This window comes from Elephas maximus, chromosome 9 (genome assembly GCF_024166365.1).
Source record: "Elephas maximus indicus isolate mEleMax1 chromosome 9, mEleMax1 primary haplotype, whole genome shotgun sequence".
Lineage (NCBI taxonomy): Eukaryota > Metazoa > Chordata > Mammalia > Proboscidea > Elephantidae > Elephas > Elephas maximus.
The window spans coordinates 3,818,230-3,832,238 of record NC_064827.1 but is presented as its reverse complement, the minus strand read 5'-3'; the positions used below and the strand labels follow the sequence as shown (position 1 = coordinate 3,832,238).

The 14,009-nt window shown below is 53.6% G+C and overlaps 1 protein-coding gene across 2 annotated transcripts in view; it reads left to right on the top strand.

Annotated features, from left to right (window-relative positions):
* COL5A1 (collagen type V alpha 1 chain) overlaps positions 1-14,009 on the top strand; it is a 189,007-nt gene that overhangs the window by 154,315 nt on the left and 20,683 nt on the right. For both annotated transcript variants that reach the window (XM_049896362.1, XM_049896361.1), the window contains exons 43-58: positions 584-691; positions 1,630-1,683; positions 2,907-2,960; positions 3,061-3,168; positions 3,973-4,026; positions 4,127-4,234; positions 5,446-5,499; positions 6,495-6,602; positions 7,275-7,328; positions 7,641-7,694; positions 8,817-8,870; positions 9,461-9,514; positions 10,693-10,800; positions 10,938-10,991; positions 11,096-11,149; positions 13,693-13,800. In XM_049896362.1, coding sequence (XP_049752319.1) covers positions 584-691; positions 1,630-1,683; positions 2,907-2,960; positions 3,061-3,168; positions 3,973-4,026; positions 4,127-4,234; positions 5,446-5,499; positions 6,495-6,602; positions 7,275-7,328; positions 7,641-7,694; positions 8,817-8,870; positions 9,461-9,514; positions 10,693-10,800; positions 10,938-10,991; positions 11,096-11,149; positions 13,693-13,800 — 1,188 coding nt within the window. The remainder of the gene's footprint in view (positions 1-583; positions 692-1,629; positions 1,684-2,906; positions 2,961-3,060; positions 3,169-3,972; positions 4,027-4,126; positions 4,235-5,445; positions 5,500-6,494; positions 6,603-7,274; positions 7,329-7,640; positions 7,695-8,816; positions 8,871-9,460; positions 9,515-10,692; positions 10,801-10,937; positions 10,992-11,095; positions 11,150-13,692; positions 13,801-14,009) is intronic.

Sequence of the window (14,009 nt, the reverse complement as noted above, 5' to 3'; positions counted from 1 at the left end):
GAGTTGAGCAAAGCAAGAACTTAGGGCCGTTTGAGATTGCCAAGGGGCAGTTATGATGCAAATGAATCAGTCATGATGAGAGGAAGATAGCGTGTGTGTGCACGTGAGAGTGTGTATGAGCGTATCCACATGCGTGTATGCATGTGTCAGTGTGTGCGTGTGTGTGTGTGTGTGGGTGCACAGGGAGGCGTATCGGCAGAGAACTGAAAGCGTGAGAAAGGCGGTGGCAGGGGCTGGCTTTCAGGCCCCCGGCCACTAGCCTCAGCATGACTTGAGAGCTGTACACGTGGGCTCGGAAACGATTTGGCTGAGTTTGAGCCCTGGCTCTACTACTTGCTCACGATGCCTCAGTTTCCCCATCTGTAAGAGAGTGGCACTTCACAGGATGACTGTGGATGAGTGTGATGGTGCCTGGCTCAGAGCCGGCCCTCAGTGTCCCTGCTGAAACCCACTGGGATGGAGGCGACATCAATCCCCAAGAACTCCTGACTTTTCCCCAGGGCTCCCCTCTGGGGTGATGATGTGGGGCCGGATGTCCATGCGATGGAGCCACGTCTGACCAGGAGTTTTCTGTCCTCTCTAGGGTGAGAAAGGGCCACAAGGCCCGGCTGGCCGAGATGGTCTTCAGGGCCCTGTGGGGCTCCCTGGCCCAGCAGGCCCTGTGGGTGCCCCTGGAGAAGATGGAGACAAGGTGAGTGGATCACGGCAAGTCCTCCTACTGCAGACGGTGCCCAGTGGCCACAGAGGCTGATGCCGGCGGGGCAAGGTGGTCGTTTTAAAAGGAGCCCAGCCAGGTATAGGGCTTAGCGACAGGACAGCATGCCCACCTGTGGCCCCGGCAGTGTGGATGTTCTAGAAGCAGCCCATAGGTGAGTGGAGCTGAGCGAGACCTCCTTCATGCTTGGGGAACTTTGAGCCGGTCTCCTGTGCGGTTCCGATGTCCCGGACAGCTGCCATCAGGAGCCAAGGCCAAGAGAAATGCCCCGTGCTCCCCGAGTCATTCACATTCTGACTGTGTGGAACCCTAGGTAACGAGGCTCCACTCAATGTCTATTTTTAAATGTCTTCACTCGAATTATCAAGGCTCCCTTCATTAAGACCGTGCTTTACAGTCCTAACGTGATCACCGCAGGCGCTCATATTTTGTGCCTCGTTTAATGCAGGCAGTGAAATTTAGCTCTTTAGTCTAACGTTCTACTTGTGATCAGTCTCTGGTGACATTTCTGACTTTGTCACCTCTGTGTGGATGAAGCCTCGCACCCCAGGGTGGAAAGACAACACCGGAGAAGGCTTTAATGACTTCTTTGGAAACATAGTAATTGAGTTGCCTATTACTGTGCCGTCACAATGCAGCCCAATCTGAAAACAAAGTAAATATTTTCAGCCTGAGTTTTCCCCACATTTTCAAATCTACTAAAATTCTGCCTAAAGTAAGATGAAGACACTGTTCCTTTTATGCCTTGTATTAAAAAAGGAAATAAAATTAATATATGGAAATAGTTCTTCTTGGGAAAGTTATCGAGCCACCTGGAGAAATCATTCTTAATCGCCAGGAAACATTAATTACGGGGATGGGAATGTCCACGTGGATAGGGGCTGTCTAAGGGAATCTTCCACTGTCTTCCCCAGGGCGAGATCGGAGAGCCGGGACAGAAAGGGAGCAAAGGGGACAAGGGCGAGCAGGTAAGAAGCACCTCAGTGCATGCGGACGGCTGTCGGTGTCAGGGGTGACCCACTGTGGAGCTCACATGGCTGGTGCGACGTGTGGACTTTATGATGACTGGTGGGATGCAGCTGACTGAATTTCCCGTCCCGTTAAAATCTCCTCTATGTGTCTGTAAGTGTATGTGTGTGAATGTATTGCAGGTGTATGTATATGTACACGTGTATGTTATAAACCTGTTGCTGACCAGTTGATTCTGACCCATAGTGACCCTACAGGACAGAGTAGAACTGCCCCGTAGAGTTTCTAAGGGGCGGCTGGTGGATTTGAACTGCTGACCTTTTGGTTAGCAGCTGTGTCACTTAACTGCACCACCAGGGCTCCTGTATATGTATGTGCACGTATGTATGAGTATACACAAGTATACGTGTATGGATGTATGAGTATGTGTGTACATATGTGTTTATATGTATATATGTGTGGGTGTCTATAAGTATATGCGTGTCTATGCATGTGCATACATGTGTATGTGTACGTGTACGTGTATGTAAGTGTATATGTGTGTATATATTGCATGTTTATATTAGTATATGCATATAAATGTATATGTGTATATGTATGCACGTAGATGTATTTGCATGTATGTGCATGTATGTGTGCATGTATGTTATATGAATACACACATGTGTGTATATGTATATGCGTGTGTGTATGCACACATATGTATGTATGGGAACAGAAAACTGTGTAGGTTTTGTGAAGTGAAACAAACGGAGCACTTTTGTCCCTGAGGATTCTGGTTCTAGACATGCTCACTGCCCGCAATCCCGAGGAAAGCAGGCTATTCCCGCGGAGGCAGCACGCTGACCAAACACCTGTTCATTTCCCCTTCCTTTCCTTTTCCCTCCGTCTGCTCTGAAATGCCTGCGTGCCTTTGCGAAAGCCCTGTGCTTGGCCACCAGCTTCCTGGCAGTGGCTGTGAGACGGCCTCTTAGCCCCCGGTATCTATGTTCCCGGCAGGAAGTGCCTCTGTTCCTGCGGGCTCCGTCACAGTGGGGCTGCCCTCCACCACTGGTCAGGCCTCTGAGCGCAGTGGTGCCCCCTTCACCCTTGGGCTCCCCTCTCCACCCTTAGACCTCCGAGTGCCGCGTGGGAATGGGGCCAGGACCTCTGGCAGCCCCTGAGCTCCTTGGCCTCAGCTGTGTCTCTGGAAGCAACCTCGTGTCTCTGTTGTCCCCTACAGGGTCCTCCAGGGCCTACAGGTCCTCAAGGCCCCATTGGACAGCCAGGCCCCTCTGTAAGTATCTGTTGTTAATGACCCTCAGAAAGACCCACCCTGAAAACCGAGGTGTCACCAGCGTCTCATTCTCATCCTCGATTGGATGATTTCCCTGCAGGGCGCGGACGGCGAGCCAGGGCCTCGGGGCCAGCAAGGCCTTTTCGGGCAGAAAGGTGACGAAGGCCCACGAGGCTTCCCGGGTCCCCCCGGGCCTGTGGGGCTGCAGGTAAGGGTGCAGTTTTCACGGCGGCCAGGGAGGACTGTGGGTGCTCCTGAACCTGTCTGTGTCCCCTCCCCTCCTGCCTGTCCTTCAAGGCTGGGCTGCAGAGGGCCCCCCCGCGGCCTCCCCATGGCATTGGAAGCGTGGCAGGCGCTGTGGTCCCAGACAGGCCGGTGGCACCTCTCCTAACCACAGAGGTTCATTCCTACTCTCATGTAAAACCTGGAAAATACTGATAAACTGTAAGAAAGAAAACAAGGGTGACTTCTAGAGATCCTCCCCATTTCCTTTCCAGACCCTCGGAGTGTGCGTGTAAACACACATGCCATTTTATCTGGTTTTTACAAAATGCGAAGCATGCTGTATGCCTGGAAAGCTCTGTGCCCAGCGTCCCCCGTTCCATGTCACGTCATGTGTTCTGTTGAATATCATGGAGTGGTCTTTGAGCACACGACTTTTTATGTTTGAAAACATATGATTTCTTCCCGTTGGCCTGGTATTTCAGCATGTGGCTGTGGGATAATGGGTTCAAACATCTCCCTCCTGTTGGTTCGTTAGGTTTTATTGTTTTACAGAATACTCAGTTAAGCACCTTGTCCATAAATCTTGGAATATTTGGCTAATTATCTCCTGGGGCTAAGTTCTGAGAACTGGAACGACGGGAAGTCCTCACACTTTGCTGTACGTGTGGGAACACGTTCCAGAGGCTCTGGGTCTCCCGGTTGTGTTGGCAGAAGAACAAAAATGTCTGTGTGTTTGATAGACCGGCGGTGACCGCATAGTCCCTGACCACTTCCTCTTCCCACCCAGGGTTTGCCAGGACCTCCGGGGGAGAAGGGTGAGACAGGAGATGTGGGCCAGATGGTAAGTGTGATGGGGACACAGGACCGGGCCGTGGCAGCTGGTTTATGTTTTGAGAAAAGGTTTGCATTTCCTCTGTGCTCAACGTCACTCCCTTCTCTAGGGCCCTCCAGGTCCCCCTGGCCCCCGAGGACCCTCTGGAGCTCCAGGTGCTGACGGGCCACAAGGCCCTCCAGGTGGAATCGGAAACCCGGGTGCAGTCGGGGAGAAGGTGACGCCTCTTAACTGGTTATAGTTGTCAGCTCCCAGCTGTGGGAGAGGACTGGGGTGTGTATGTGCATGTGTGTGCATGTGTGTGTGTGTACCTGGGTGTGTGCTTCTGTGCGTGTACACAGATGTATGTTGCTGGGTTGTTCCTGTCAAATGCCTTTCAAAACTAAGAAATGGAGCGGGGCTGCTCTGACATGTTGATTGGCGACAACTTCTGGCAAAATTTCCAAACGATGCCACTGCCAAGAAAGCCCCTGCCACCCGTCTCCAAGATTGAGCTCTGAGAGACATAATTATGTGTTCCTTGAAGTGCTGTCGTTGCTACTTTTAGTTTCTATTTCAAATTCTTAGCTTTGTATAGTCCAGGGTCCAATTCATGCGATCTGATGAATTTTAGGGCTTGGACTCTCAAAATGACTGAATAAGCAGGATGTGCGTGTGTGTGTGCATGCGTGTGTGTGCGTGTGTGAGTCGTGTGTGAGTCGTGTGTGCATGTGTGCGTGTGTGTGTGTGTAATGGGTGTACCCTGTCAGGATCAGACTCCACTCCTGTGCTCACGAGTTCTCACTAGTCTAAGTGAATGCATCTTGGTTCCTTTGGATAAAAGGAAATAAAAATGCAAGCTCTCGTTCCGTGGCATTCCCTGTGTGCTGCTTCCAGAGATTTCTTTCTGACTTCCGACCATTAAATTGAAAGAAATCCACCGTCACTGCTCATTTTTATGATAAGGAAATTAAAGAGAAGCGGCCTTGCTGAGGCTACAAGTTAACGGTGTTTGTCCTCTGCTGCGAGGGGCGTCCTCTGTCTGTGCCCGCAGAGGCCTCCCTGCCTCCACTCACTCAGCTTCCCTTCCGCTGCCCTGTTCCTGCGTCTCCCGGCCTGCTGTGCTGCCTTCTCTCTCTGCCTTTGTACAAGCCGTCCTTGCCTGTAGATCTGTCCCCGCCACCTTCAAATCCCGACTTCCCCGAGAGAACCTCTTCCTCACCCATCCTTGCTATCCAGTGGCCCCCCCTGCGACCTCAGGTGTCCACATGAACTACTGTCACCTCTTCATGCCCTGACCCTGACTGAGGGTCCCTCCCCATCCTGGGGGCTGTTTGAGGACAGCACCCACTGTGTCACTGACCCCGGGTCCCTGGGGACGTGAAAGATGCTTAAAGCTAGAGCAGCGCCTGTCGCTACATCCATAACCGTGTGATGCTTTCTCCTTAGGGTGAGCCTGGTGAAGCTGGGGAACCTGGCCTTCCGGGAGAAGGGGGCCCCCCGGTGAGTGGGCTTTGGGGGAGGGTGGACAGGGTGCTGGGTCGGAAGCCCTGAATCTGCCTAAGCTTTCTCATCCATGTAATGGGGTCATAACCCCTCCTGTGCTGACCTGGCAGGATTACCATTAAAAAAGGGGAAGAGAAGGTGTGATGGAGAGAGACGGTATGTGTGCTTGTGTGCACGCAAATCTTAGCGGCTAGCACCAGGACCAGTTAGCTACTCTGCCGTCTGGTGTTCAGGTCCCTTTCAGGGGTTGTCATAAATGTGAGGTGGGACTGTGGTCACCCTCATCACCCTAAAGGCTAGACTTTGGCTGGGGCCAGCAGAGCAAAAAGGCCCCTGGGGCCACGTAAAGACATCATCTTTAACAGCAGCAGTGCTCTTTCTCATTGTCCTGGTATACTGGGGACCAGCACTGTGTCCGTCTCCCTCCTGATACACTGGGGACCAGCGCTGTGTCCGTCTCCCTCCTGATACACTGGGGACCGGTGCTGTGTCCCATCTTTGTCAGGTTGTGGGGGTCGAGGGGGAGAGCTATGGCTGGGAAGAGACGGTTCTCCCGTCTAGAACCAGCGAGTTGGTCAGAGGGATGCTTGCTATGAGGCTGTCCTACGGAAGCTTTCAGGCCCAGGCGGCCACCAGCCTCTTGGTCTCTAGCCACCCCCTCTTCCCGAGAACCACGGGACTCAGGGATGGGTCTGGGCCCTGCAGCCCCTCATGGTCCATGCTGCCTGCATTCATCCAGAGGTCAGCCCATCTGTACACAAGCCAAGTACAGCAAGTACACAAGCTCCCAGGCCCAGCCTTATGGGGCAGACAGGGGCTGACCCCGCAGGTCACAGCTAAGGGCCAAGGGGAAGCGGAACAGCTGTCAGCCACAGTCAGCGCTCACCAGGTGTCAGTTAAATGGGCGATGTGGCATGAACTGGGGTGAGGCACCCCCTTTGGCCGCTGTGAGGTCTACTCTGCACAATATGGACACCTGCCTTTCTCTCCAGGGGCCCAAAGGAGAAAGAGGGGAGAAGGGCGAGTCGGGCCCTTCTGGTGCTGCTGGACCCCCCGGACCCAAAGGACCCCCTGGAGATGACGGTCCCAAAGGCAGCCCGGTGAGTAACTCTGTGAGCTGTGTATGCCCATGACCCTAGGGCCTAAGCCCTACATCCCAGGTTAGGCTGAGAAGTCGGGGTTCACTCCTGCTCAGGGAAAAGGTCCATGACCATTACATGTCTTAGGGTGATTGTTCCAAAGTCTAGAAATTTCCAAAGCAGCTACTGAACCCAGTAGTCAGACAAGAAGAGGAGACTTGGGTTAGAGAAGAAGGCCTTCAGGTGCCCGTCTTTGGCGAACTCCTCGTCTTTGTGGACGAGGCTGAAATGCCCCGTGTGATGACGCCCAGGCTCCCACAGATGCTCTCTCCCCTGGCCTGCCCCTGGGTTTGCATTAGGAGGGGCTCTGTGCTCAGAAAGTCCAGGTTCTGGCCTCGGCCTAGAACTCCCAGGGCATGGGGCAATGTGAGCAGGCACCTGGACTTTCTTTGCCTGTCTCTGGAAGGGGAGTTCTGATCCTGGCCTCGCCCACCTGTTAGGCTTCCTGTGTGGGTGGATGAGGTTGTTTCCAGGAAGGGGCCTCCTGTGTTGTAGAGTGCACTGTAGGCGACTGTTAGAACATTCTAGGAGCTAGATGGGACAGGATGGCTGCCTTGGTGCAGCAAGGGGCCGGGCAGTGTGTGGCCTCCACCAGGTTGCTCATGTCCTTGCATGCCTCTCTCTCCTTTTCAGGGCCCTGTGGGCTTCCCCGGAGATCCTGGTCCCCCTGGAGAGCCGGGCCCTGCGGTAGGTATCACAAAGTCAAGGCCACTCGGTCCCGCCACAGCCTTGGGGCTGCCCTTTGCCGGCCCTATGTCTTTTCCCTTCTAGTTGTTTCTCTTTGATGAATCAGAAGGGCTTGTCTAGGACACAGCACTCTCCCCAAAGGCGTCCACACTCAGAACTAGACAGGGAGCACGTGCTTCCGTTCTGAGCACACTGGGTGCGGCTCCGGGTGGGCTGGGGTTTCGGGAAGGGACCGGGGATGTGTTGGGTGTCGGTGAGTGGACTCAGGGTGCCGTCCAGGCGGCAGGAAGTAACCTGGTCTTGTCCCCACAGGGTCAAGATGGTCCACCTGGGGACAAAGGAGACGATGGCGAACCCGGGCAAACGGTGCGTCTGCCACAATCAGAGCCGCCTGGGTGCTCTGGCCTGGGCTCTCGGTGGAGGGTGTCAGCGTGGGTTCTGGGACTTCACAGCCTGCTCTGTTCATTTCTAAGAAAAGCGCGTGCCCAGTTACCTGCTGATGTTACTTCTTATCCAAGCTGGGTCACGAACTCCCTCTGAGGGTCTGCTGGAGGCAGGTGCATCCATACCAGCCATTGTGCACACAGCTCAGGGATTTCTTGGCCCGCACTCAAGGCTGACCCAGAGCTTCTGGATTCACCTGTATTTCTACCCAGCAAGGCCTCTGTCTCTCCTGCTGCAGCCTCTCCCAGCTTTCGCCCTGTGAGCTGGGACCACATTAGGCACTGCATTGCATACTTGACATTGAGGGCTTGAAACAGATGGAGCCCTGGTGGCTCGGTGATTAAGAGCTTGGTTGGTAACTAAAAGGTCAGCAGTTCAAATCCACAGGTTCCTCCTTGGAAACCCTCTGGGGCAGTTCTGCTCTGTCCTGTAGGGTCACTATGAGTCAGAATTGACTCGCCAGCAATGGGTTAGGTTTTTTTTTTGCGGGGGGGCGGTCAAGCTAAGATAGTTCCCCTGCAATGGCGTAGAGCCCTGGACAGGATCATGTGATAGTGACCCCAGTTCTTACAGCTCCCTCCCCCCCGTACCCCACACTAAGCGTGGCAAACTGCTGTCAGAAATTAGGGACCCAGAGGCCAGAGGTCCATGTCACTGATCTTAGATGGGCAGCAATGCCAAGGAAGGGTTAAGGGCTCAAGCCCCATGGTGGTCCCCTGGGCCTGTGTGCTGTTTCCACCACTTCGGCCTGGGGGTGGGGGGCCGTATTTATCTCCTCAAAGTGAGCCCTGTAGGGGGGAGCTGTCTTCTGAGTGCAGCGAGGCTGTGGGCAGGAGTTGGGACTCCATCACAGCCACTGAAGGAAAGGGAATTCCTGGGGAGACCTTCACATTCTACCTCGGAAAGGAGAGAGAGGCCACGCCACGGAAAGCCTAGGTGGAATTACAGTGTGGCATTAGCCTCAGACGAGCCCAGACGACGGCCCTGTCTGAGTCTCACAGCCCTGGATTCCTGAATATCCATGTGTTCTTTCTCCAATGCCAGGGATCCCCAGGACCGACTGGTGAGCCGGGTCCATCTGGGCCTCCAGGAAAAAGGGTAAATATTTTTGCAAGCACGTCTTTGCCTGGCGATTTCCTGCATGAAACGCGTGCCCCCTTACCCACCCCAAGCGTGGACCCTGAGCACTCTCAGCAACGCCGACGGGGACCCTGCTAAGTTTGAGCGCACTTTCGACTCAGCTTTCCGTCACGCCATCAGATTGCAGGCATGAGTGCAATGCGCCAGCTTCTTCATGATCAGCCAACTGCTAACACCATCCGTAACATCCATCCTGGAAGGAAAACACCCACAAAGCGGAAAATCCTTCCCTATGTCAGACGTTTCTGAGAAGTCAGGACGCAAAGGCGTGGGTTTGCATGCTGACTAATTCAGTCGTTTGCTGGGGCCGCAATAAGCTAGGCTGTCTGATGTGGAACCAGGCAAAGGGCCCCAGGTTCAGGGCAGAGGAACACCGCCCAGGCTGGCAGAGGTCTGGAGGGACCTCGCTGCAGCAGCCAGGAGCCGTGTGCCGCCCCTCACATCCTTTCCGGCCTCCTTCACGCCCAGGCCTGTCTCCCCAGACCTGAGCTCATCACGCCGTGTCTGCCAGTCAAGCTTGTCACTTGTGGCTTTCTTGTTTCTTCCAGGGTCCCCCCGGCCCTGCAGGCCCTGAAGGAAGACAAGGAGAGAAAGGAGCCAAGGTAACATGCTTCTAGCCAGGCCTTCTGGAGTGCTACTGGCATAGTGCGGGTGGGTAGGCAGTAGGGGGTTTGGACCTAGTAAAGCCACAGGGCAGAGAGGAGCTGCTGGCCAGCCTCAGACAGGGGCCTGGCTCCCGTTGGAAACCTGGGAGAGAGGACGAATCTTCTGCAAAGGAAGCTAGCTCTGTGGGGGCACTGGACCCTGTGGCAGTGATTCCCGACGCCACAAGTCTGTCCGCCCTGCAGCCTGAGGGAGGTGGATGGTGGGCACTGGGGTCACAAAGACTGGGTTAAAGTCCTGCTCCACCACAAACTGGTGACTTCCCTCTGGACCACTGACCTGGCCAGGCCTCTGCATCTTCACCCCTGAGGTGGAGATGAGGACAAGGCCACCCTCCTGGGGCTGAAGAGGCAAGGGAGCATGGGACCTGGGATCCAGAGCACCCAGAACGTTCTCTCAATGGAGGTTTGGGGGGCCCGGCCTGGATGGCACCTCCACCTCCCTCCCGGAGATGCTGTGTAATTAAGTGACAGTACAAATCACATGGCCTGTTTAGGAATGGTGGCCATGACTCCTGGGGTGGCTGACTCCATCAGGGTAGCTGTGACCACCATGTCCCCCGTGAAGGATGTAACCACCATGTCCACTATGACTGCCATGTCCACTGTGGCAGTCATGTTCACTGGGATAGCTGTGACCACTGGGGTGGTGGTGGCCATCATGTTCACTGTGACTACCCTGTCTGCCACAGTGCTGTGTCTGGTACAGTGTCTGGGGTCACCATATGACTGAACATCCACTGTGACACCCCTGTTCACTGCGACTGCCACGTCCACAGTGGTGGCCATGACCACTATGTCCACTGTGCTGGCTATGACCACTATGTCCACTCTGGTGGCTGTGACCACCATGGTGATGATTGGTGTGACCCCCATGGTGGTGGTTGGTGTGGTCAGTGGGAGACTGGGGTGCCCAGCTGGCTGAGGAACTGAGTGGGACAGGGAATTGGCTATGAGAGCTTCCTGAAAGAGTGTGGAGAATTTGGGGTAGCCCCTGGATACTTGGGGGGATCTGGGGTTCCCTCAAATGCACCCTGGAGTTTGGGAGCACTGGGTTGTTGTGACCAGGTGTTCCAAGCCCCTTGACGCCACTTCTCTGTTCTCCTCACGCCCTGTAGGGAGAAGCCGGTTTGGAAGGCCCTCCTGGGAAGACTGGCCCCATTGGCCCCCAGGGGGCGCCAGGCAAGCCCGGGCCTGATGGCCTGCGGGGGATCCCAGGACCTGTGGTGAGTGGGCTGTGGCCTGGGAGGGAGCCTGTGGTCATGGGGTGGCAGCAGAGGGGCTGCCAGGGGAGGGACTTGGGCATGGGAAGGGGCCGTACACAGCTCATGGGGGCTCACGTGGAGGGTCGGCTGTGTTTCAGGGTGAACAAGGTCTCCCAGGATCCCCAGGCCCAGACGGTCCCCCCGGCCCCATGGTGAGTGGTGTCTCCATGAAGCTCCTCGTGGCAGTGGTGGGAAAGCGTGGTTTGTCCCTGAGACCTGGGGACGAGGAGTATGACCCCTCTGCCTTCTCCCGCAGGGCCCCCCTGGACTCCCCGGCCTCAAAGGAGACTCAGGTCCCAAAGGTGAAAAGGTAAGATGGGTTTGCAGGAGCCTGTGTGGTCCTGAATGGGTCCTTCGGCTGCCGTGGTTTCCAGCCCAACCAGATAGTGATGTCTCACCACGTTTGCCCCAGGCCTCTGTAGGCTCGCAACAGGCCCCACAAGATGGCAACACAAGGAAAAACTTATGTATATATACAGGTTTCTCCTGTAATCTGAAAGTAGAGCGTTCCTATGAAACCTTTCGTAAGCTAAAATGGCGTGAAGTGAATAAACAATTACCATTAACTTATATGGGAAATATTTTTGAGAGTTTCCAGGCCCAAAAAATAACCTACAGGGTCACACCGATAACACATGGAAGCTAAATTAACACAAGCGTAGAGCTATGAGTCAGAGTCGACTCGACGGCACTGGGTGTTGGTTTATAATAAAAGTGGGAATGACAGGGTGAATGCCCAGCCTGTATGAAGTAGAAATCATGTCCGTACAGGATTTTTTTTACAGGACTTACGGGAAGCGGGAAGATGCAAGCATAGGGAAGGCTGGGAGGTAGCCCCATGGCCTGGCTGGCAATGGCACGTGGGGCTGGGTTGAAGGGTGGGGTTCAAATCCCACAGAAGAGCAGGATTTATATTAGCTGTGTGTGGAGGGATGAGTCCTACAGTTAGAAAAATGCACGGGGGACGCACAGGGGACCATAAGTTGAGGATGGGGTCTCTCGATGCGTGGAGCTTTACATCACCGGACATTTGATTGGATGTGGCTGGGTCCTTCAATAAGGGAGGAGGAGTTTGAAAGGAGGAGCTTGGTCAAGCTGCTAAGTAAACAGGGTGGCTACTCTGCGTGTGGAAACCCTGGTGGCATTGTGGTTAAGTGCTACAGCTGCTAACCAAAATGTCGGCAGTTCGAATCCACCAGGCACTCCTTGGAAACCCGATGGGGCAGTTCTACCCTGTCCTATAGGGCCGACTCAACAGCGACAGGTTTTGTGGCTTTTTTTTTTTTTGGTTTTTGGCTCTGGGCGTGTGCTGCTTCGTTAACGGCTTGCTGCAAAACTAACACTGAACGCTATTTCTGCTTTTCGCCTTTTTTTTCCCTGAAAGCGAAACCCCTCTTTGAATTTCTTTTGGTTGGCAAAAGCAGGTACTAATGTAGATCTTTCATAAAAGTGAAGGGGTGTAAAGCGAACTTTTGAAAGTGGAGGATACCTGCGTACTGGTTCTGAGGCTCGGTCCCTGCCTTCGGAGTGCTCTCTGAGCGGTTTGGGAGACGCACGAGGCCCACATGAAGTGGGCAAAGAACATGCCACATCCCACTGGGCGTGGAGGTCCAGCTAAGGGTGTCCCGGATCCAAGGGGCAGATGCTCACTCTGGACACAGCGTCCTCAGCTGCTTCCTGGAGGACATGTGTGGGGCGCTTTGCAGTGGGGGAAACCTTTTTTTATTTTTATTTTCTTCTTCTTTTTTTTTAGTTGGTGGTGATTTTTCCCATTTACATTGCTTTACTTACAAACATAAAACATACTCACAAGCCAAACAACCAGCTGTATATAAAGAAGGCAACGAAGAGTCTTTCTTTTCCACTCCAATGCCATCACTGCTACGTACCCCAGCCCCCCAAGTAATGAAATTTGGAAGAATCCTTCCAGAGCTTTCTATGGGCTCATATAAAATGAACAAGCGTATACAGGCATATGTAGAGGATTTTTGTTCTCTAAAAAAACATAAAAAATGATGATTGTAATACCCTGCATCTTTCTTTCCATGACAGTACATAAATGTTGTTTTTGATCATTTAACAAAGGATGTGTACATTCCACATGGAAAAATGGGAAAATTCATATGAGTAAAAACACAAACATAAAAATTATCACTCAGGAAAAAACACCTTCTACAAGTTTGCTCGATATCTGTTTTTTCAGGTATAACTTTTACCAGGTAAGGGGTCACGTCATGCCTACTGTCTTGTTGACTTACTGTCTTGCGAGGTTGTTTCCCTTCCATGAGATGCTGAGCAAGGACTCGTGGTGTCCCAGGCAGTGGGCATGCCACCGTTTCTAACTGGCACCTGCGGTTGAACGTAAGGTTCCTGGGTGGTGCAAACAGTTTGCACTTGACTATTAACCTAAAGGTTGGCAGTTCGAACCCACCCAGCAGCACCGTGGAAGAATGCTCTGGTGATCTGCTTCCAAAAGATTCCAAAAAAACCCAAAAACCCATAGCTGTCAAGTTAATTCCAACTCATAGCAACCCTACAGGACAGAGTAGTACCACCCCATAGGGTTTCCAAGGCTGTGCAACCCTCCAGGACAGAGTAGTACCACCCCATAGGGTTTCCAAGGTTGTGCAACCCTCCAGGACAGAGTAGTACCACCCCATAGGGTTTCCAAGGCTGTAACCTTTATGGAAGCAGAGCGTCACATCCAAGAAAACTCTATGGAGCAGTTCTACTTGGTAACGTGTGGGGTTGCCAGGATTCAGGATCGACTTGATGGCAACGGGTTTGGTTTTATTGGTGATTGGACATGAGGCAGTGCCCCCAATGCTCCTTCTTGCCTTTGTCTTCTGACAGGGTCATCCAGGCTTGATTGGACTCATCGGGCCTCCAGGAGAACAGGGGGAGAAAGGTGACCGTGGCCTCCCTGGCCCGCAGGGCTCTTCCGGCCCCAAGGGAGAACAGGTACGTGAGGCAGATGCCCAGTGAAGCTCCTTGCTGGCTAGGAGCTCTGTTCTAAGATGAGGTCCTGTGAGTCTATGAAATTCTTAGAATGATCAAAAACCCAAGTGCCACACAATGAAGGTGAAGGAGGAGAGCAATTTCTCCCAACATGAAGTTCAGTGCCCACTCAGCCTACCTCTGCCAGTGCTCTTAGCTGACACCCTGCTGGG